Raw genomic sequence first — 24851 nt, forward strand, 5'->3', positions numbered from 1 at the left:
CAGATTAAGCATCACATATTTTGTCAGCATACCTGGTGGAGGGATTTCTAGGTCAGTTGTCTGTTGCACATTAGTACGACCAGGTCTTGGGTCAAAAGCAGGAACCAAAGCAGAAAACTGCCGTTTCAACACATAATCATCATCCCATGTTCTTCTACGGCCTCCTTTGGTTTCATACTCCTCTTCTTCCTAAAAAAATAAAAACCAAACAAAAAAAAAACCAAAAAACCCTAGTTGTTTTTTTTTTTATTCTGCTAAAGAGAATATTTGATAAAAAATTTGAGAGTTCATGAATACAGCAGTCTCAAACTAAACTGCAACTCTACTCAGCTCTGGTAAGGCTGCATCTGGAGTGCTGTATCCAGTTCTGGGCTCCTCAGTCAGGAGAAACATGAAGCTCCTGGAGAGGCCTCATGGAGGCTACAAATATGACTACGGGATTGGAGCATCTCTCTTATGAGGAAAGCCTGGGGGAGCTGGGCCTGTTCAGCCTTAGTAAGAGGCAAATGAGAGGGGACCTCATCAATGTCTGCCAGTATCTGATGAGACAGTGCCAAAAAGATGGATCCAGGCACTTCTCAGTGGTGCCAGCAATAGGACAAGAGACAGAAACTGATGCACAGGAAATTCCACCTGAATATGAGGAAGAACTTTACTGTGTGATTTAACACACACTGAACAGGCAGTGTGTCAACCTGGAGGTATTCAAGAACCATCAGGACAGAATCCTGTTCCATGTGCTCTGGGATGACCCTGATTGAGCAGGGAGGCTGGACCAGATGATGCACTGTGCTTCTTGTCAATCTCACTCATTCTGTCATCTCATTATGTCTCCATTATGTTATTTTTCTCTATAAAATCAACATAAACTAAATCAAAGCTGGTATAGGTGTATTTATAGTTTCTGGAAAGAATTAAACTTTCCACGAAGCACCAAAAGACAGGAAAATACAGAGTGTTGCAGACCAGAAAACTTGATGTAGATATTTTGTGCATTCCACAAACTTTGCATTACCAGAGGCTCAAATATACCCAATGATGTCAAAATAAACATATTGATTTTTCATAAAACAAGAAGCACTTTTTTCCAAAGTGTATACATATATTGATATATAATGTATACACATTTTATCCAGAGATTAAATCAAGTATCAAAATACTTGAATTCCTTTGGTGGGGGAAAAAGTCTAATTTTCAATAAACTTTAACAAGTATCAGTTGGTCATGAATTTTCTACAAGCAGCTTTTTCATCTGTTCAACTTCTCATTGAGAAGAATTGCATGGTATATCAGAGGGAAGAGTACTGGAACCCAAAAAGGGAAAATTTTCTTTTTCAGACCTGCTTCTTGCTAAGTAATCTAAAGCAAAGTCTATTTTAGCTATTTCTGCTACTTCACATGAACAACAATAGTAATTCAATTTAATAATTTTTTTTTTAACTGGTCAACATTCTACAAACTAAAGTTACATTGGTTTGGTTTTTTTCCTAACTTTGTATCTTTGTGCAGAAGGTAAAACAACAAGATGTTTAGTCATGTACCTGAGTTTCTATTAAAACCATAAACACAGTAAGTTAAAATGCTAAATATTTTGGTTCAAATGAAATAAATATTTTCATATTTATTAAAAGATGACGTTTCTATAATTCCATAAAACAATGTTTATATTTATTCTGTAAAGCATTAAATTAGCATTAGTGAAGCCTTCTATTTTTTTTCTTAGACCTTGCACTATTCATTCTGATCATTTCAGTCATGGTAGAAGACCAAGTACTATTCATACCAGTAAAGAACAACCAAATGAAAAGCCAGAACTCCTGATAATGTAGGCAAGAACCACGAGAACTACCATGCCAGGTTTTGTCTAGCCCCCAGCCCATGGGGGTTTTTTGTTGGGTTTTGGGTGTGTTCTTGAGAAGAGAGAGATTTCCTCTGGCAAACACTTGCTTCATATAGGCCTACAGTTAAACACACTCCAGAACTGAATCACTACAAAATGCAGCAGTGTATCCACAGTTACACCATTTCATCAGCCCGTGAACTAGTGACCCATCATTTCTACTGTCTGTTAACTTGTTCCCCAGCCTGGTTTTAAGACATTAATTCTTACCTGGAAGGTCTTGGCTACACTGTGTTTAAAAACACTTTTTTTGTGTTTTTGACTACATGCAAGAAGCTAAATAAATCTAAATAAGTTTGTTTTAACTAATAGAGATACTGTAGCTAGGACTTCCTATTGCCAAAAATATCTGTGGATTTTTAAAGCAGCTGTTAGTCAATTAAGATACTATCAATGCTAACTATACCATACCATACCATACCATACCATACCATAACTTCTTCATATTCTTGATCTTCTTGGTTATCATCTTCATTTTCATCATCTTCTTCATCTGGTTCAGGCAGATCCTCATCATCATCTAACTCTGCTAACAGAGTACTAGCTCGGCAGCTATCAAGAAAATCTATAACACATATATATATATTTACATACAGAACAAAAGACAAGAATAACTTTTAATGCAGAATTTAAAAAAAAAGCATTGGAAAGAGTGAAAAAAAAAAACTCATTTAAACCAGAAAAAGAAAACTAAAACATTGCTTATTGCATAACAGGAGCAAAAGCTGTGATAAAAGCATGTACCTGTTAAAACATCCATGGATCGAGTCAACAGCATAACTATAGAAGCACTTACTATTGGTACAATCAATAGTGATCAGCAAGAGTGATCTGTTTCTCATTTGATTATAACATTTTATAATTACACTTATTTTAGATTATGAAAGATCACCAGAAAATGGTGCACAAATGCATATTGTCTGTTTCTATGTCTCAATAATTTAAAAACAGGTGAGTAATGTAATTTCCACTAAAAATGTGTGGTTTAGACCTTAACTTACAATGTAAAGGACATACAAGATAAACATTTAAGAGTGATATTTTAAAGATTCGATTGCCAATTAATTACTGTAACAAGAAGTTGAAGGCAAAGTTCTATTTTACTCACTTAGTACTAAGATTTAAAAAACAACCTCCCAAAACCAGAGAAGTTCACAGCAATCCAAGTGGACTGGGATGAAGCTTTGAACTTTTACATTTTTCTATGCACATAGAAACCACCTATACCACTCAAACACTCTTTGTATTTTTGCTACCACCCCTGCTGATACTTGAATGCACTCTATTTGCTCAGTTGTTGGTGATATATTTCAAGACATGTCACCCAAAGTATCAAATTAGACTTAATTAAAAGAGTAAAGGGAAATGATATATGCATATATATATTTATTAATCAACTGCCGCCAAGCAGTTCAATTCCAATACCCATTGAAATGACCAGAAATTTTTTAAGCTATTTCAACAGGCAACAAAATAGAACACAATCGTAATCCAACAGTATTTTAAATAAATTTAAATAAATCAAGTATCTTTTTTTCTCAAGTATCAATTCAATAAACTTTACATTAGGAAGTATTTTCCCATATCCAACCCAGGTTATTCTTGACTTTATTTTATCAGCTCAATTCCTATGTATTACTGACTGAATTATCTAAATCTTCTTTCACTGTATTCATATGCCTCAAGCAACCCCTGTCCTAAAGTCTGTTTCTAGGGTACAGCGTCCACATCTGTTTGTCAAATCATGTAATTTCATTCTTCCTGTCAATTTTTGTGTTTTGTCCAATTTTTTGCAATTCCTATTAGGGTACTGAGATACCTGGAAGCTATTTTAAGGGTACAATGTGCCTAATGCTGATGCTTTTCAATCAGAGTAATACAAGGTACATCAGACTGTGCATGTAGCATGCCTATATAACAAAACATAAAATAATATTTTGATTGTAATTAGAAGCATATATGCAAACTACATTAGGAGTTAAACCTGATGAGGGAAAATATTCAAGTGCTTAGATAAACTGTACCACAAATAATAGTAATATAGGATAGAAAGTGCTGAAAATAAAGATTTGAAAACACAAGGAAATACTACTACATTAACATAATTTTACTTACTGCCTTACAGAACTAGTAACATACGAACAGCTCAACTTGCAAATACTTTTCAGTAAATATGAGAAAATCGTAACAACGGGGTAAAAGGAAAAGTCATTAATGGGAAGTCTAATGCTTATGTTCATTTAAAAATGAAACTTACCATATAAAGAATATTCTGCCTCCTGCCCTGTATCGCTCTCACTAGATGTTGATGTTAGGCTAGTAGTTAGAGTATTACTAAGCGACTGACCAACAGATAAAACTGTAGTTGCTGTAGCTACATTGCTGCTGCTAGTAACACTGGATGTAGACATGGTCACTGTTGATGTGGTACCAGTTGTAGTCAGATTAGGAAAACTTTGGGCACCCATAAGAGGAGAAGCTATAGATAAAGATATGGTAAGATAAAATAAATGATTTGATGACTTGAAGAGTACAACTTACATGCATGACTCCTGTGTTGAAAAATATATTTGGGGTTGAAAAATTATCAGTGTGTTATTTTATAATAAAGAACAACAGACTATAAAGGGGAAGAGTTTCCCAATGCAAAAATGCACCTTACAACATAGATGCCCACTTCTGAGCTTATTCCCTTGCAAACATTTAAAATAAATAATTTTATCAAATAAATCCCCCAAGTCCCACTACAAATCTGAAATTACTCAATTTCATTTTCAACATATGTAAAGAATTTCTGAAATCTGCTACTCCAACATTGTGATCTGCCTTTAAGCCTAAAATGAAATTTAATATCTAAATTACAATATTATATAGTGCAAACAAGGTAATTATATATAAGTGAATTGGGAACAGAACATATTAAAACAAATGTGAAACTTGTGATTATTGTGCATTTTTCTAAGGTTCTTAAATCAGCCCTGACTTGTTATTTTTCACACAACTACTAAAATATATGTTCATCACCGTCAACAAGCTTGAACTGACAGTACTGTGAAACGTATGACTTACATCGGATGATTTATAATTTTCAGAATAAGCAAGCAACAACTAGAAAGTTACCTTACTGTACATTCAAATAAAACAGTAAATGCATTTTAGTGAACAACTGAAACAAAATTGAATTCACAGTAGCCTCAATAAAAATAACTTCAGATAGTGACATAACTGAGTATAAGCTATACCTATGTGCAACTACACATTTATATCCCGGTCTGCCAAACATGTTCTCACACACTTATCTTTAAAAAAGCAGACTAAGCCCGAGTCTGGAGGGAAAAAGTTGAGGAATCATCTATAGTAAGAATTTAAGCCTTGGGTTTTTCAATCTACTTTTTCTGAACTTCATCAAATGCAAGTTTTTGAATTTTAAAAGCAAAATTTTCATTATTACCATTTATGTAAACTGCAAAATTGCTTTCTTAAAAACAAACAAACAAACAAAAAAAGAACACCTCTGCATTTCATATTATTCCTACCAAAGTTTACAAAGGTTGCTACCTTGGAAGAAGGATATAACAAAGCTTTTTCTCCTAAGTGAATTTGGTAGCTTTTTGTGAAAAACAAATGTTACTGTCTCTGCTTTCCTTCTCTGTTAGATACAGTTACTACATACATCCTTGCCCCATAAGAACGTAGCTAACATTTTGCAAAAAAAAATTTGATAATGCAGGGGGAGTGTGAAATAATACTATACCAATGAGGGAAAGTGTAAATTTTAAATTTAGGGTTGTTAATAAGCTTATGTTCCTCTCTATGAAAGTAAGGACATGAAAAAACAGAGTTTTTTTCTTTTGCTGTTCAAGAGCTTGAAAATAAGTCATTCAGTATACACATCTTTCACCCTCTGCTAATTAATAACAGCAAACTCTTTGCTCTTACAGTAAACATAAAAAGCCATTAAGCATCAGCATTTCATTTGCTCTGAATTCAAGAGCAAATGGAAACTGGCTACTCTAGACACCATTTAGCTTCTGGCAAATAGTGATGTTTTCAATGCAACCAGTACAGAAAGTCCAGACTGACTTTTATTTCACTAATGATGATTTCAGTCTTGATTTCTGGGGTCTTGGGTTGTTGTGTTTGATGGTGGGGGTTTCTTGTTAGGTGTGGTCGGTCTTTAGTTTGGTTGGTTGGGTTTTTTAACCTGAACAGGCTAAAAAAACCCAAAAAATAAAAAAAAAAATATTTTTAAAAAAATCAAGCTTTTTAAAATGCTCTAACTGAACTCTGATGAGATTGTTCAAATTTAGCCTCTGATCTTTTTTAGGAACATGTGTTACCATTTACAGTTTCTATCCATATAAAAAGTATAAACCAAAATAATTCCTACATGAAGGATAATATAAAGTATGACTATTTTTATCACAGATTTAAAATTTAGAGTTGCCTCATTCTTATTTTTAACTTTTGCAGTGTATAGAATCAAACATTCATGAAATTTTAAATATGCTGCTGAAATATTTCACCATTTTTTACAAAGGTGGTCTCCTTTTCTCTCCCCTCAATACAAAACTACTTCAGATCCAGAGCCATTATTTGTCTACAAGAGGATCAACTACTGGAGAGCTTTCTTTGAGTATCTTATTTACATTTTTATTGCAAGTTGCAAAAGACTTTGCCCCCATCCCCAGTACCACAACATGAATGTAAGGATACATTAAAAAAATCTCCCCATCAAAAAAATAAAACATTCAGTATTTAAAAACATTTTTAAATGCTAGAAGCAAACACCACATTTCTAAATAAAGAAGCATAGAGTCATAGAATTGTTAAGGTTGGTGGAGATCTCAAAGACTGAGTCCAGTTGTTAGCGGCTGCCCCCCACTGCACTACAACATCTTTTCAGGTAGACGTAGAGAGCAAAAAATCTCTCCTGTGCCTCCTTTTCTCCAGGCTACACAACCCTCAGCTGCTCCAGACCCCTCATCAGCTTCACTGATAATCATGAGAAGCATGAAGGCTTAACAAGATATCTATGCTTTTTGCTAGCTTGGGTAATTTCACTTTTTCTAACTTGCCTACCCCTACTTTCTAAATAGTTCTCTATTTAAAATACTATCACCATCAGAGAACAGAATACCTAACAAGTAACAACTTTAATGGGAGCACGCTCAAAAAGAGAGAACTCAGAACAAGGTTTACAACTTACCTTGCTCCTACATATTATCTGAGAACATGCAAATGTTAAAGTATGTACATAATATTATTTAAAACACTGTTAACTACAAACTTCCTTACATTTAATAATGTAACTGCCTGAACAGTTCACTGAAACTAAGCCCTAATGACCATACCACCTCTAGAAAACACTCAGTATTAGAGTTATATGTTATACAGCCTGACAGAATCAGGAATCTGCTAACACTTCATTATAGTCTAGCTCTTTTTCCTTTGTACTGTGCTCTTACCTCCTCCACCCAGTCACTTCACAATATGCACAAACTGCCCTTCCTGAAGAAAATGGAAAAATAACAGAAATATGCAAAAACTACACTGATCAAAAGCCTAAGTACCTGACATCAGCTACTGTTGCTAGGCTTCCATCCTCTCGGTCTAAACCATACTTTCTCCTTAAACATATCATCAACATCAATTTCAATCATCAATTTCAAATTTCTTTCTATTTGATAGGTACTTGTGATCTGACATCACAGAGCAATCTAACACTTCTCAGCTGACAGGAACTCTGTGAGTCCTTCATGAGTTCTACAGGTACACAGGAGATCAAGGCTGCTCTAAGTACATTTCTCTATTAGGCCAACACAATCCAAACTCAATTGCAACAAAAGGCAAAGAAACAACAAAATCCTTAACTAAAAATAAAAAAATCTTACTTACTTGCAGTACTCACAACATTTCTTCCCAAAGTATTAGTATTGTTATCACTGCTACTCCGGCTTAAATTCATGTTGTTTGTGGCATTGGTACGTGCTATGTTTGCCACTCTTCGTACGAAGGACTCCAGGCTAGAAGTTTCTCGAGATGATAAGTTCGGAACGCTTGCACTGGAGCTCATGGGTGCCCCAGCAGCCAACAAAGAGCTGACTGAGAGTCTGTTACTCGCTGAAGAGCTTAGGGGTCGTTGGGAAGCTGCTTCTTTATTAGTCAGTTCAGAGACTGAACTCACATCAGGAGAGCTTACGCTAACAATTCCCATGGATATAGCACTGGACTCCCCAGGAGTACGTATTGAGTTATCAGGACCTAACTTTCTCTCTGCATTTTCGTTTCCCATGTCCGCTGTTAAGGTGCTGGTGCTCGCACTGGAAGAAGACCCTATGTCAGCCTGAGGCACGCTATCAGCGGAAGACAGAACAACAATTGGTTCGTGGACGTCAGTGCCTGAAACTATATTTTGTTCCAATACACTTTCTGATCTCCGCTCCATTTTGGTCGAACCCAAGCTGATGTCGCTGCTACTTGCCACGCTACACACAGAACTGCTGCTTCCTTTTCTACTTGAGGAGCCTGCAGCAGCAGTCGTCTTGTCTGGACAGTTGTTTTTCACCAAGCTGCTCCATGACTGCGTTGTGCCTGAAACAGTGGATGAAACAGGTTTGGGTGATGCCGCTGAATCAGGGTCGTACCCTGGTGCAAGCTTGAGGTCAAACTTTCCTTCTGCGCCCATACGGTAAGAGTTAGAGCCACCAGCATCCCAGGTGACATCAATCCAGCCTGGAAAGGGACAGGAGTTTGTGAGATCCAGCAGAAAGCAGACAGGAGGCGTGTCAGACAGTAGCTCCACAATGTGGGATCAGCTTTTCATAAGGGCTCTATGTCTGATCAATGAAATCACTAAGTAACCCTTAACGCCAATTAAAAAGAAGTGTTTAAATCTAAACAATTTAGCATTTCATAATGCTGTCAATTTAGAGGCTGCTCGTTTTTGCCACCTTCATCTCCAAGGTTACAGAATCCAGCAAAAATAAAGTTTCCTTCAGGCAGGGACCTGACCTACTAGAATCTCTCAAAACTTTTTTGGCATCTATCAAAATTGGATTCTCTAATAACAAAGACGTACATTAAAACGTATCATAGCTTTACTAGCATCTGTCAAAAAGCTGTACTTATTACAAGGACATTCAAAATCATTTTTCTTTGTTGGATGCTTATGGACAAGCATATTTACCCAACAGAAGAGATATCATGAAACTGCTTAGTTTGAGATTTCTTATTCTTAAATTGAAAGAACGAATTTAATGATACACAGCTTTTTAGTTCAGTAAGTTACACATACTCAAACAGTCCTTATTAATTTTTAAAAAAAAAAAATGGCAATCAGGTAAGGGCTACATCAAGTAAAATTTCAGGTTTGCAAAGAGAACTGTTTCATAGAAAAAAAACTATCCTGGGACCAGAATAAAACTCCAAAGAGATGCTACTATTCAGTTCTTTTATTAAATTATTATTTTGAGTCGCAAAATTTTTTAACAGTTAAATATAATAAATCTGCAATAATGAGGCTTACATACAAAATTTAGCTAACTAGGACAGAAATGGGGGCAAAATGATTTATTTTTACTTGTCTAAATATGTACCACAATCTAAGAGTCACCTAAAAAATTGCTTCTAATATTTCTCACTGTATCTTAACTGCAACAAATATTGCTGTAACTACTTTAATTGATACATATTTAATCCAAAAATGAAATCTCTAAAATTTAGTAATCTTCTGCAATCTCAGACAAACTCAAAACAAATATCAGGTCAATACACACATTTTTCTTCATTAAAACAGAAAAGAGCTAATATCAAGTAAAATACTCTTTTTATTACAGTCATGTGCACCTTCAGCTTTTAACTATCCAGAAGTCACCACTCCTAGACCAAAACAGATGATCATGGGCAATTTGCTATTTACAAATATCGCTCTGGAGGAAATGTAGTTAAAAATGGATAAAGTTTTCAGATATGATAAGCAGACAGCTTATTCTCAAATGAGCAGGTTTAGATAATGTTATTCTTATATGATTTTATTCCTTCTTCATGAGCTATAGTTGAGCAGCTTCACATCACTAAACCTTTGAAGAGTAAAGTTGTGAAGCAAATCTGAACTTTTTTCTTCTATGATTTATTGGCCTTTTTTATCAAATACAAAAAAAGTTCCATACTGTAGTTCAACAGTAAAATTTTTCCCCTTTATGAATGTCTGAAGCAGCTATTTTTTTCAAAGCATAACTAAATAACTGGTTTTGTTTCGTATAGCTCCTTTCCCTAAAGTATTAACTACAAGCAGTTTTAAATCTGAACAAGTTTTTAAGTACATATTATGTGCCCAAAGTTGTACTGCTCCATCATTACAGGCCTAAAAAAACTCAACATTTGTCTACACTTGTGAACAATAACCAAAAAAATAAATTAGTACTACTTTCAAAATTCTATATGAAAGAAAGCTGTGACAGGAACGAGATGGTTTGGAATCACCATTTGATAAACAAACCTCAATTTCACCTATTGTTAAATGGGAAAGCGCTACTGGAACATAGGAACAAAACCACTGATTTTATAGAATACTACTCACCAATAATACCTAAAGTCTTCAGTTATAATGTAGCTATGGATACTGTTGCATCTGATAAGAAAAATGTATGGATGATGGCAGACTTCCCCACAAGGTGTACTGAACAACTTAAATAAAGCTCCAGTTTCAAATCATTTTAAGGGGCTGTACTTTGAAGATTTATGCATGTTTGAGAGCTGGCAACTCAACAAACTAGAAGAAACTTTCAAGTCTAGCCAAAAATGAATCTAAAAGTGGCAGAAGGTGCTTCAGAAACAAGCAAAGCCTTATATACCTCAAAATAGAGGGAAGAGAGGGGAAATGGTGGAAAGCATGTTCTGCTGACAAGATCACCACCTCTCCTGGAGCCTCTTCAATAACTTAATTCCTGAGTACTGACTTGCCTGCAAGTTGCAGGATTTTATTTTGTTCCTTAAGCTAGTAAATTTTCATGCTTTAACTAAAAAACAAAGACTTGATCCCAAAGAAGCTTGCAAGGTAGGAAAGGTATAGGATATAACGAAAGTCAAGAAAAAAATTGCAAATGCTCAGCTAGAAGAGATGAGGAAGGTAATTATAGATTTTGCAGGCCCAAAGCTTAATTTATCAGTTTGCATCACTCACCTTCATATAGTTTGCAACAGATGTCTAAATAACAGTTTCATTTTTGAATACCAGTTTAATATTTTAATTAAACAAAGCTGTATAAAAGTTTCATTTACAGCAAGAATCTTTTTCATGCACTCAAATGGAATTTCACAAATGGACCCCAACGGCTGTAGGGTTTTAAGCTTCTTCCCTCCAAAGTATTAAAACTTCTATCAACTTTATCAAGGCATTACAGAAGAAGTACTTTAATGACACCCATTCTGCACGATGTAATCATGCAACAGACATTTATAAATTCAGGCAATCCATGCTCACCATTATGCAGTTCTCCTGTAACAGTGCCTTCACCCTGCGGGCTTCCATCCTGATCTCTCCATTTCCAATCAATTCCTCTAATTACACGAGCTCCTGGAACCATGTATTTTAACACCTGAGAACGGACCAGACGTCGCTGCCTTCTCAGATTTGCTTCAGCTTCTTTAGCAGCTTTTCCTACAAGAAATGGAAATTGAAAAGACTCAAAAGTATTGAATAGGAAATAATTTCTTTCTAAGCAAGTTCAACTGCAAAACTTAACCCCCTTTTTGCACTGATTTTTATATTGTATGCTCATTAGCATTTTAAAGGAGCAAATAGGATATACATGTTCTTTTTCTTACCCAGCTGATCTTCACATACTCCATTCACAGTGCCATAAAGTTCAAATCCAGACAGGGAGAGGTAGTGTGTTTGCCCACTGGCATTTTTTCCCATCTGTTTTATTCTAACATGTCTCCAACCTTGTTTCTCATCTTTTGGAGGATCTAAAGGCCATGTTGCTGTAGACCTTGAAGTTTATTAGAAAGAAGTGTTCATAGGTAATAGGAGAAAAAAAAAGGCAAAACCAGAAAACCTTAGTACCAAAGCAAACAAAACCGTAACACTGAACATTTATGCACATTACAAGATAGATAAACCGATTAACACCAGGGCGAATTTTGGATCAGTGTTGGGTGTTATGATTTTGTCAAAAAACAAAAGGCAAAATTTACAATGATGGAAAAGCACAAATACCATTATGTGAACCACACAGCAAACCTAGGAATCACTTATTCTCCAGCCCATCCTCAATAATTTGTATCACTTACCGCTCCTTTAGATAGATCCATTATTACAACCACAGTACACCTTAAATTAGTCTACAGTCAAGTATATTTTTAACCATGCTCAATTTTATGAAAAGTGATAAAATACACTGACATACCCTGGTTCATTGAGACTACAGTCATCAACATGAGTATACAAAGTAGTCCAGTTCTGTCCATCCTTAGATACCTGGAAAACCCAATTTCTGAGAGCAGACCGCCCATAACCTCGAGCATGGCGTAATGTGTAGGCTGATGGAATAACCCAAAGGCCAAGATCTATGGCAAACCAAGCATTCTTATCGTCATTAGTGTGACAATTGAGAGCTGAACTGTCACGGCTCAGGATGTCTTCCAAACGACCATAAGGCAGATTTCTTCCTTCTGAGGATGTAACCACTACTAATCCATAAGCTGCTGGATTTACCCACTCATAAGCAGTTCTGTATTTAAAAAGAAACTGGTTTCAGCAACATTTGACATTTACTGTAAATTGCATTGAACAGCTGAGTTCATCACACACCGAAATTATCAATACAATTTTAGCTAATTAGATAACTTTAGAGACGTTCCAAACATCACTTTGGTTTTTTGTGTTTTTTAAAACACTGTAGCAAAGAAAAAATACCCAAACCAACAAAATCAAACAGAATCACGGCAAGCAAAAACACAAACTTCCCCAAAGATCCAAACTTCCCCACTACTTCATCTTCTTAGGGAAAGCATATAAATTCTCAAGACAAGTGTTTCATATTTTTCTATTATTTAAGCAGATCCAAAAGAAATGTAATTCTATTGATTAAAAGATACCTCCCACTTCTAAGAAAATAACAGACTTCATTTCATTATGAATTCTTTGTCCCCATCCTGCCTCATGGATTATAGCTTATTGTGTCTGACTTTAAATTATCTAGCTCTGAAAAACTCACTTTGCATTTGTTCCAATCCAGTAAATAATTCCATTTTCATCAAAATCATGTTGATGCCTGAACACAAATGTCTGGCCTTCTCGTAGCTTTCGTACAAAAACAAATGAAGCCCTATCAAAGTCGTACCACTGCTTTGCTACCTACATATGAAAGAAAAGAAATCAAATATTAAAGAAGCAGAATATAACTATTCCCTGTGAACTCTGAGTGTGGTATGCAGCTCACCATTTTCAGGAGATACTGCTCTAGAGATTCGACAGTTGCCAATGGCTCCATCTTGAGCATCCTACCAGTTCGATCTATTAAAGATGTCTCCCCTGAGGCACGTTCCAAACGAAACCTCAAGCGCCTTGTCAGTATCTGAAAGAACAGCTAAACATTAATATAGGCTTTCCTGTTTAGGTTTTGGAAGTTTAATAAAAACAGTGTATTTCACTACAACCGTTTTAGTGGCTTATCAAGTACCTTTGTTGCTCTAACTTATGCACTATATTCTTCTAATGAAATGTTTTAAAAAGTATTTCCTAGTACTACCTTTTTTTAATTATCCAAACAATTCTTTATTATGACAATGTGCAAGTCAGTTACACACTCAGCTAATATTTTCTCACTTTTCCTATGTTTTCATAGCTTTTATTTGTTGGCTAGCAAATACAATAATATAGAAACTGAAAATTTTTTTCAAAAATATTGAACAGCAACAGTGGTTTTGCAACTATTTCCAAGACATATAACAAGAAAACAGATTTATACTTCCTTGCCAATGTTGCAAAATCCTGAACTGTGCTTTCAAATAGAAAAAAATTAAGACTCCACACAAACTAGGAAAAAACAAGTAGTATTTTAGCCAAACTGCCAAGTTTCCTGTACAAGGCTGCAGAGCCTGGAGGCATCTTGCATTACCAACTGAACCTAGAGCCGTAGACAGGACAGGACCCTATAAAGCCTATCTCCTGTTTTACCATTAATTGTCCAGAAATCGTAGTAACATGCCCTTTAACTAGAGGGCATGTTCCTATATAAAGACAATATCTGAAGACAAAAGAAAGAACAAACACATTATCTCTTCAATCAAAATTTACTTTTACCTCACAGTGTTGAAGTGACAGTAGAGGAGCAGCCGTGCATTTAAGTGTTAGAAGAAATATATGCCAAAATTTGGCTGTTCTTTACCTAACTCGATCCACATCTGCAAGAATGTGATTCTTGCAGACAAGGTGTGCAGCATGTAACCTTCAGCTGTGCACCACTCAGTGTGATATGCTGTTATCACTGTGCATTTACCTGAAGATTATATGTAGATCCTGGTGTATCATACAAGTGGAGAGGTAGACGTTCTATAGATTCTAACACTGCTATCAATTTCCGAATTAATGCAACTGCCGGACGACTGTGAAAGAGAACAGCTATTATGTTACCACAAAACAAAGCAAAAAATTCTACAGTATCTCAGAAAACAGGATCCAGCTGAGGAAACTATCTCAGCATGCTATTTCTACTGATGGTATCTGTTCTCATCACATGGTTACAGCACAGTAAGAAAGATACTAATCTGCAGAGTGATAAACAAGTCACCTTTATTTTGTCAATAGATGTTCTATAGGTTGACTCTTAGAGATAAGAATTTTCAATTGCTACTTCAGTATTAGATGCTGTCTTTTAAGATCAATTTTCTATTCCACTGAAATGGAAAGAACAGGTACTTTGACTTTAAATTATTTTAAATATACCATACTGCTTCACAATTTCAAAGGGGATGTTCTTGTTTTGGCATTATTTTTACCTTTCATCATCCTCATTTTCACTGAATGCTGTTTTGAAAACGTTTATCCTCTCTACCAGTTGACTACAGTCTTGTTTCACATCCAAATCAACATTCTAAGAAGAAAAAAAAACAAGTTACATTTAATATAATTTATGTAATTTTTTATACAGGCAAAAACATCTATGTAGTCTCACTGAAATCCCAATTTGAAGACTGTATGTGAAAAGCTAATCATCAGACACTAGACCTGAACATAATTGATTTATAGATTTTTAAAGGCTCATTCAAACTAAAGTCATCTATTGTGATAGTTTATCTTCAATAAGCTTCAATGCTGGTAGACCAGTAACTGGAGCAGGTCTGCCCAATTTTCACCAAGACAGGAAAAAGACAGATTTATAACAGATTTTTTAAATTACAGCACATGCCTGAATTTCATTTTTTAGGAAGCTTTTCTTAAAACACTTATGTCTATAAACTCACATTGTTTAAAACTGTCAGCAGTGATTGAACTAAGCCACTACTGCACATTTCATATGGAGAAATAGTATTCTCATCCTTCAAGAGTACAATTAAGTTTTCCAGAGCAGTCTTCATTAAATCTCTCCAAGTATTTTCTCCCTCAATGCACTGAAAGACAAAAAGATCATTATCATGAAACAAAGTAATCTGTCCACTTGCTTCAGTTGAAAAATAACGTCCTAGGGAAGTACCTAACTAGGTAATACATGCACTAAAACTCCCCACATTTAGACATGCTATGACTCTTCTTCACATCATGACAGACTAGTCTGAGTATGATCTGATTTCCACTGATGTCACACATTAAAAATAAAGGAGATACACTTACCTGCCTGTTTGCATGAAGTTCCCATGCAGACTCTAACTGTGTTGCAATGTTCCTCAGTGTTACAACCACTCCTCGAGGCATACTTTCAACTGCTTTAAAATGATCATCATATAAATCTCTTGCCATAGTGCGTACCTACAAATGGATTTTGACAATCAGAAATCAGATCTTCCTGTAATGAGACTGTTACTATACTCCCAGACACTGCAACCTTGGTCATTTTTTAAAAATAAGTCCACAACAGGCAGACAAATAGAGAAGAATAAAAATCCATGTGCATCATGAAATAGCAAAGATTATGAAAGGAAAAAAAAGGTACAGGAGAAATAAATGGAAATACACAAAATCTTATTGACATAAATTTACCATCATGTATTAAGTTACAGCATAAAGGGTAGTAGGAAAAGGTATGATTCTCAATCTCTCAATCTTTCTTTTAGAACGGTATAACGGATCAGGTAATCTTTTTAAATGTAAAATTAAGCAGGTTTAATATGGTTTCTGAATGCTCTATCAACATTCCTTAAACCAATTCACACGAAGTCCCTATACAACCTCTTACAGTAAGAATTATTCTTTCCGCAAAGTATAGTTCACAAAATATGCAGATTAAGTAAGTTCTTATTAAACAACATCTTTCTTTTGTAAGAAATTTCCCCAAAAATCTTTCCTTTTCATTGTCTTTCTTTATGCTACAATAATACATTACACAAGCTTCAGATCTACACAGTGCAATCTTGGGTATAAGAGACCACTGCCTTTCTTTTATCATCCCACCTATTATTGTTCACCCACAGTATTTCAATTTTCAATTTAGTGTCACATTTCCTAAGATATGTGTCCTTAAATGCTGCAGATCCAAGGCACAGAATATATTGGCTGCACTGTTAGAAACTGCAAGACAGTTCAAGACTGAAGATTTGCCTGAGTCCTTGGCCTAAGTGGATCACAAAATGTACCCACAAAATTTGGTGGGTTTTTGTGAAGAGCTTTATACGTGATTTCTTAGTTCCTCTTCTTTCTCCTTCACTTTGAGGAGAAAGAATTTTAAAGATACCTAAAATGAGGGTGTTTACTCATTTTGCTTCACTACCACAACTCTTAGCAATGCTGACTGTTCACTCCCAGCACCCTGCCACTATATCCAGTCTGAAATCAGTATCTAGATGAACAGAAGTATTACACGCCTCTGACACAGCTGTAGGATCAATTTTAACATTTTCTTTTGTAGCACAAAGACAAAAAAAAAACCCACAAAACTATACAAATGCAAGGTTTTTTTTAAAAAATCGTTTTCCTCTAACAGAGCACAGAATTTACAGACTGTTGGATGAAATCACCCAAAGAAGTGCTTTGTTCTGATTGATGACTTCCCCTTCAAGCCTTACATAAAACTGTATCTAGTTGAAATCTAGTTGAAATCTGTAGTTTCCTCTAAGAGGAAACTACACCTCCCTAGGAATATTATAATATAAAACAAACTCAATTAAATTCTAAATATAAAATATACAGATGCTCACCAACCTTTTGCTTTGTCTTCTCCAGTTTAGACTTGAGTTTTCTTCCTCTTTTGCCTGTCCAGCCAGTCACAAATTCTGACCCTGCAACATGTGTTTTAGAAAAGTCGCATTTTCTCATAGCTATGAAAAGCAACAAATAAAACTATCTCATAGACACTTGTTCCTACCTGCACATAACACATACCTACATACTTACCCAAGGAAGTTTCAGCTGTAAACGAATGCTTTGTTCCTCTGTTGGATTCAAACACAAAGCCTGGCAGGTCTTCCTTCAGTATTGTAGCTTGCTGACCATCAGAATTGTGAATAGCAATTTCTCCTTCTTTTAAACAGGTCAGTGACCAGTTTCCTACAGTAAGTTTAGTTGGCCCTGGTGTTGATAAAATTGGCTGGCTTGTGGTAGATGGTTTTACTTGGCTTCGAGCCCTCTGCAGCTTCTCAAGGAACTCACTCCTACTTTCTATTTAAAAAGAAACAAATTTGGTTTTTTCCAACAACTGCTTCCATCATTATGTAGCTTTTATTTTTTTTCAAGAGCAAAACAACTGAGTACATTCAATGCAAAATTAGGTTTGAAATTAAGGGTCTTAAAGTGTGCTAAATTTTGGGGTGGTACATTTCTGTACTTCAACAGTGATTTATTGTACGATCCCATCAAAGCTGCAATGCAACAATGCAACTCCCTGTGAGAGATGCAATCCGAATGTTTTAATTCATCGTTATAATGATAATAGGAAGATCAAAGAAATTCAGAATAAATTTTTAGTCTTTGAAAAATGGGTCTCAGAATGGCCAGCATGAACTACTCTCAAATCTCTGAGTTTTCAGAAATAAGAAATTTTTAAAAACTACTCCAAAAAATACCAGTTTTTTATTAAATCATATATTTGTATTTTAATCATCAAAAGGCTGAGTACATAACTTTTAAAAAGTTCCATTTAAATTAAAAATGGAAACACCTCATTAAAGATTACTGGTGTTTGCCTTTTGCTGCAACAACAAGCACTAGGCTTTTTAAATCTGCTCTTTTTTCAAAATACAAAATAATGCAAAAAATAAATATGCACTCAAGGCAAAACATTCTTCGTTGCTTAAATTTCATAGCATACACGGAGAAGATTTATAAAAATAATTGAGATTTGATACGCAAGATGAAAATTTAATTGTTTACATATTTCCATAATTAAATTTTAATAAATTTATTATATAGCATGTTGCACTGAAAGTACTGTATTTCTACATAATTGAGAATTATGTCAGGTTCCCTTGGACAGAATTTTGAGCCTTACTTAAAGCTTCAGAATTACCATTAAATTTCAATTTTTGCATTGAATTTTTTTTCTAAAAATTTAAACAAAACAGGTATAGAGTTAATGTGGAGAGGGGTGAGTACAGACCTTCCAAAATGTTCACAGTATATACACTTGATCACCCACCCCAACTTCCATCATGCAATACACACTAACAGATTTCACTACTCAATCTTCTATATTCTTGCCAGTTGTGAAGTTACTAAAAAGTATACCATGAGATTAATCAGTAATGATTTAGGATAGCAGAACACATAGTACAGTTCAGGACTTAAAGATACTACTCTGAGTCTATACTATACTGTAGTAATTTTAGTCAACAAATATTATTTTTTAAGTGAAAAAAGGCTGCTGCACATGCTTAGAGCTCACGGTTAAAGGTCAGTCAAATAACACTGCAACATCAGCAATCTTAGTAGGTGCCTATTTGACTACATATTGCAAGAAGCCTTATTTAATCCTACATTTAGCTCCTTTCCATCATGATATTCAGACTAGGTATCTTGTTAAATTTATTCCATCTTTTTCAAAAGACTGATCTGAAGAAACATCTTTAATGCTCAATCTGACTTCTTCTAAGTTCACTTTAAATTCTTCTGAGCAGTTGCCATTCCACTCATCTTATACAGAAATCAGTCTCATCCCCTTGCCTAAACCATTCAGAAGCAAAACCAAAAAAAAATTGGCATCCACAGGCTATGAGAATTTAAAAAATTATCTTCATGAATCTTCTTAAAATTGTATGTATGACAAACTGTATGATAAACAAGTCTCAACACAAGACTTGTTTACTTTTTAAAGCATTAACCTTATTAAAAGGAATGCAAAGACATATTTTTGACCAAAAAGTCAATAAGTCTAAAAGTGGTTTCCAGCTGCATTACAATCAGAAACACTATATTGTATTTTGTCTTCTTGCCCCCAAATTGATGCATGAAGCCATTAGCACTTCATTTCCATCCTGAATCATAATATGTTCTGTTATTTTATTCAATGGCTCATTGAAAACATAGTAATATTGCAAAGCATTTTATGTCTGCAGGTTCATAAATGCATGAACTGCTGCAAAAAAAGATGAAACAATAAAAGGAGGGTTGCTTCTCTATCCCTAACAAGTTGTGTATTCTGTACAGAAAATCAGAACCACCTGTGCACTGCCAGTGCATAAGGTCTGTTCCCTTATCCTCTCTCCAACAAATAATTAAGACATTGTAATTTGTTTCCCAATCTCAGTGAGAAACTTTCCATTACTTTGTCTTCAAACACATGCAAATTCATTCTGCTAGCTAGAAGCAAACAACAAATCACCATTTCAACCTGCTTTTCCTGGGATGGCCACTACAAAGTGCTTTTAATGACTGGGGTGAAAAAATTAAGTACACATGGAGAAGAATCAAAACAAAAAGTTAATATGCTTTTACTGGCAAGATGTTTACTTAACACAATTCACCAAGAAAGTCAAGTTATGGCCACATGCTATCTGATAAAATGCATCACAATTAACTGACCACCTTCCACCTGTTTACATCCTTTACTATTTAGTAAGCCAATTCCTGCAAAACAAAATAGCTCAAATCAAATTATATAAACAAATGTAACGGTCTCAAAACTTAATCTGGACTTGAAATGCAAAAAGTTCTACCTGAGCTATCGGATCCTCCTTCAGGGCTCCCACTGGAATACATTGTGGCCAGCTTTCCATCCAAGATAAATCTGAACCATCCATTACTACCATTAGAAAGCTCCAGGGCTGCAGCATCGCTCCAGATATACAGGCAGTCCCTTCCCCTAATGATTGACCAGTCTCTCCAGTGGTACGGTTTACCCTGCTGCAGTTCTTTAGCATCCTCTTGTGGTTCATCCTCCTGTAATAACATTGTATTAAGCAATAACAAGAACCAAAAAATTTCCAATCCATTAAAAAAAAGGAAAAAAAAATCCCAACCAAACAAAAAAAAAAAAACAAACCCCAACACACAAAAACCATAGACATTTTTAAAAGGAGAATCTCTGTCTTAAGGAGAGAAGATTTATTCAAACCGAAAGTGTAGGAACTATACTTCTGCCTGTAAAACATATCCTTAAAAGTATTCTTTAACACAATAAGATACTTCTTAGAAGTTTCCTTTCACATACAGCTTTATCTAGTCAACAACAACAACAGCCTACTGCCTGCAACATCCTCCTCTGTTCAGAACTTGAATTGTGACAGAAGAATCACAAAATTGTTGAGGTTGGTAGAAACCTCCAGAAGCCATCTAGTCCAAACCCCTGCTCAGGCAGGGCCATGTATGACTGGTTATTGAGGACCACGTCCATATGGCTTTTAATGTCTAACCACTAAAAAACAAAATCAACGCCCCTCTCAAGAAACCTCAGACAACCCAAACCCCACAGTAATAAGATTTAACTACACACTTAAGATTGAGATATAAATTTAATTGAATTGGTAACAGAATATGTCTGTTATCCATTCAGCTCACCTGACTGGCAAGAAGACTTGGAAATTGATAAATAACTTCAGTATGCACTTATGGCTTTCATTAACAGAAAATTATTTTCTTTTTTTATATATTTAGTATATTTGATAACACCATCTAAAACATCTGGAATTATTTAATGCATGAATATCGAAAGAGATACACTTCTGACACAAATACTTTAGGAAGGATTCATTTTGTTTACCAGTCATTTTCCAAACACTAGACAAAATCAAGCGCCCAACAACTTGACCACAAGGAAGTATGAATAGGAAAACTCAGCAGATAATACCATGCTAACAGAAAATGATTAAAACAAGTGGGATAAAATAAGCATTAATTCAATATCCTAACTTCCTTGCCCTGGCTATTTTTCTAACAATGAACATTTTGCTAGAAGTGTCAGTTTTACAGTAACAAATAAAGCAAATAAATCAATTCCATACGCTTACCTTCTCAGGTTTAGATTCCTCTTCATTTTCATCATCAGATGATGGCCCCGCCAAAGTTGACACTTTACTAATTACACCAAGTCTAGCCAGTTGGTCTAGAAAAAGATCACCACCTTTATCCACTAAATCCCTTATGATTTGCAAGGCTAACAAATGGCCATCATCATCATCCTGTAATACATTGGGATGAAAAGAAAATAACAAAGGAGATCTTGTTACTTTACAAGCTGGACTGCACATGTGGTCACAGAAGGACGCTAAAAGTTTTAGGGTTAGTTATTAACAAATACATGGAGTCAATAACTCCCTTTTTAGTACTGGTTTCATAAAAGATAACATTTTCATTCTTCCTACCTCTTGATCAAGCACTGTAGCTGTTATCTCAACCAGTATTGTGGGCAGGTTGTGGCCAGCATCAGAGTCACAAACCTCTTTCAGTAGCGCCTCAGAACAAAAATGTATCATTTTTCTAATGAGCGCAAGACTTGCTTTCCTTTAAAAGATTGCAGAAAAAAAAAGGTTCTTACAGTGATAAAGCAAGAAATAATCAAAGCAACAAAAAAGTTCAAGATAAGACTTCTTTTGTACTCTATTAATGGATGTTTCCAAAACACAAGAAATTTAACCTGTTTTAGTTCTTGTTATTGGCACCAAAATTAGTTATTGATACTAAGTCCTAGATTATCTTTAAGAATAATGCACCTCCGGTATTTTTTTTATTCTACAGCACTATCAGTCTAATGTATACTTTTCTCCTCAACCCTTTCCTAGGTAAACCTATTCTATGTCCTGTCTTTATCCAATTTTAGTGCTGGCAATTCACTTCTGAACACTTTGTCACCCTCAGAGGTATTCAGCCTTTCATTTTAGTAATATATTTTCCATGTTTTGAGATCCCTATAACTTTTAACTCTAAACATACTATTAGATCATGCAGCTTTCCACACTAAGAACCATAATTAATCTAAAAGCAAATCAATCCTGTAGGGTAATAGATGGATTTTTTTGACTGACTTCCAAAAACATAATTTTTCTGATTCATAAAGATAACTTTCAAGTAGACTATTAACGTAGATTCTTACTTATTTTACTTAAAATGACCTAGTTTAAGCTTTCTGTCATCAGCTCATGTGGAGTCTGTCTCCACTAGAGGCCTTTCTGATCTTGCATTTTCACCCAAAGTACCTGTAAACACTGGGAACATAAATAAGAGACTGGAATAAATGTCATATTTGTAGTACAAAAGGCTAAGAGGTTATGATCAGATGCAACTCATCACAACCATTATGCCATGCACAGTATTCCCTTTTAAGCAATAAATTAGACTACATTTTCCCAAGTCAATAGAATTACAAGGAGCATCTTCTCCAGTTAACATGCCTGTTAAGTAAGCCTTCTAAAACCTTCTAAAATAGTTTTTTCTAGTCTTGCTGATTTTTCAGTGAATGCATCTTGATATCATTTTATTAGTTTTCCTCTACTAAATTACAACTTTCATGACAGTGGCTACAAACAGCTGTAACCAAATCCTGATGCACAGTGTACACGACATACTATATGAACATTCTTTCATCATGCTGCTACAGTCAAGAGTATGCTCTGCTCTCCCATGACTAAGCAGGTTTTTTCCAACACATCACTTCACTAGAAAGGAAAAAATGCTGCTTAAAATGCTAAGCAAAAACGACTCTTGCAACACTTTCCAAACAAGCATTTCTATTCAAACATATATTGTCACTAGCATTACTTAAACTTTGAGATTTACTTTGGCTTTTTTAAGCAAGTATTAAGAAATTGTCTCTCATGATATTATTACCTTATTGAAGGCAACATAGTTTGTTGAAATGTTTGTGCAAACACAGGCAATAGTCTTTTCAAGTATATGGGTGCCATTTCTGGATCTCCTTTGGGTTCATTACATTCTTCCTCATCCTTGTTTGCATCTTTCTTTTTCTTCTCATCCCCTTTGTTGACAGGACACATCCAATCCCCTGGAAAATTTTTTTCCCCCAATGCATTCAATTGCAAAAGTCAACAAACCAAACAAAAACCCCTTCAAAGCATCCAAGTTTTCTTTACTAACATCCAAGTACCTCAACATGAACATGCATTCCTAAAAGTGTAAAATTTACACGTGCACGACTTCTTGAATAAAAGTATTTAACAGCAAGTATCACCTGTGACATCAGAATTCTTAGGAACAGGGAAAATGCAGTTCCCAGAGCAGCCACCAAGGCTGACACACACTGAATCCACAACAAAATCCCAGTCTAGCCAGATCCCACAGCTGAAGAGCAGAACAACTGGCACTGCTCATGCTTACTCATTTATTTCTTTGGTAATTCCCCCCACTTAACAACATCTTAAAATACTAAGGTTTTTATGCATAATTTATGGGTTAAGGAAGGTAATCCCAATTTATTTTTTTAATAACCTTAACTGAGTAAAATTCTAATAACTGCATAACTTAACATATTTCTATTTCTAACAGCATTTCTATTATAGCAAGTGTTATGGACTTAAATACTGCACTCACCTGGAGACTGAAGAATAGCTACTACTTCACTGTGCCCCCTTTCCCGAGCTTTGTCCAGAGGAGTTTTCCCATCTTCATCTCTCAAATCAGGATTTGCACCATGTCGTAAGAGAGTCTGAGAACAAATATTTTTATGTATTAAAAAAAATTAGGATTTCTTCTTCCAAAATAGCAAATGTGCTCTTCATATACCACTCCTCCAGTATTCTCATGCTTGTAAGTATTCTGTGCTTTTTATATCTGTAGAGCTAATATAAACTACTTTTATTCAGTAGTGCCCTATTGCCCTATAACGAAAAATCTATGTTTTGATAAATACTTTAAAGAATATGTAATTATTTGACAGGGCATGTGTCCAGCATACGGCATTAAAGACATTTTGAACAGAACAAGATGGAAAGTCAGCAGGTAATGCTTCTTAAGGGTCAGTTTAAATCATACCTTTGCTACCTGAGGTCTTCCAAAACATGCTGCGTAATGTAACGAGGATGACCTCTGACCTCTGTTAACATCAGCACCCCTTTCACAGAGGAATTCTACCTGTTAGACAAGAAAAAGGAAAATCGTTTTTTTATCTTCCTTTACATGAATAATGCAATTTCTTAGAGTCTATAAATGTAATTTACCATTTCCTGAGTTCCAAAAGCTGAGGCCCAGTTTAAAAGAGTTTGTCCTACATCATCCATAAAATTCACTTCAAAAGCTGAAAGATAAAATTTTAAAAAATAGTTAAAGTTCCCACAACTATAAACTAAAGTTCAACAGTATTCTTGAAATAAAAAGCAGGTCTTAACAAAAGTAAGCATCCTCAATAAT

At 35.1% G+C, this 24851-nt stretch overlaps 1 protein-coding gene across 8 annotated transcripts in view; it reads right to left on the minus strand.

The window, feature by feature from the left end:
- Positions 1 to 24851, minus strand: part of HECTD1 (HECT domain E3 ubiquitin protein ligase 1) — a 60237-nt gene that overhangs the window by 14019 nt on the left and 21367 nt on the right. For 3 of the 8 annotated variants that reach the window (XM_066188382.1, XM_066188388.1, XM_066188381.1), the window contains exons 7-28: positions 24662 to 24738; positions 24477 to 24575; positions 24036 to 24150; positions 23316 to 23490; positions 21854 to 21992; positions 21500 to 21670; positions 20210 to 20432; positions 17442 to 17717; positions 17262 to 17338; positions 15738 to 15872; positions 15371 to 15517; positions 14906 to 15000; positions 14407 to 14512; positions 13348 to 13482; positions 13123 to 13262; positions 12313 to 12636; positions 11729 to 11895; positions 11385 to 11561; positions 7799 to 8635; positions 4158 to 4379; positions 2332 to 2465; positions 33 to 189 (exon numbers count right to left, since the gene is read on the minus strand). In XM_066188382.1, the coding sequence (XP_066044479.1) occupies positions 33 to 189; positions 2332 to 2465; positions 4158 to 4379; positions 7799 to 8635; positions 11385 to 11561; positions 11729 to 11895; positions 12313 to 12636; positions 13123 to 13262; positions 13348 to 13482; positions 14407 to 14512; positions 14906 to 15000; positions 15371 to 15517; positions 15738 to 15872; positions 17262 to 17338; positions 17442 to 17717; positions 20210 to 20432; positions 21500 to 21670; positions 21854 to 21992; positions 23316 to 23490; positions 24036 to 24150; positions 24477 to 24575; positions 24662 to 24738 (4128 nt within the window). The remainder of the gene's footprint in view (positions 1 to 32; positions 190 to 2331; positions 2466 to 4157; positions 4380 to 7798; positions 8636 to 11384; positions 11562 to 11728; positions 11896 to 12312; positions 12637 to 13122; positions 13263 to 13347; positions 13483 to 14406; positions 14513 to 14905; positions 15001 to 15370; positions 15518 to 15737; positions 15873 to 17261; positions 17339 to 17441; positions 17718 to 20209; positions 20433 to 21499; positions 21671 to 21853; positions 21993 to 23315; positions 23491 to 24035; positions 24151 to 24476; positions 24576 to 24661; positions 24739 to 24851) is intronic. The other 5 variants (XM_066188386.1, XM_066188385.1, XM_066188383.1 and 2 more) reach the window with 4 other exon arrangements.

This window comes from Chamaea fasciata, unplaced genomic scaffold, assembly GCF_029207755.1.
Source record: "Chamaea fasciata isolate MVZ Bird 193981 ecotype frontalis unplaced genomic scaffold, bChaFas1.0.hap1 SCAF_7, whole genome shotgun sequence".
In the NCBI taxonomy this organism is placed as follows: Eukaryota; Metazoa; Chordata; class Aves; order Passeriformes; family Sylviidae; genus Chamaea; species Chamaea fasciata.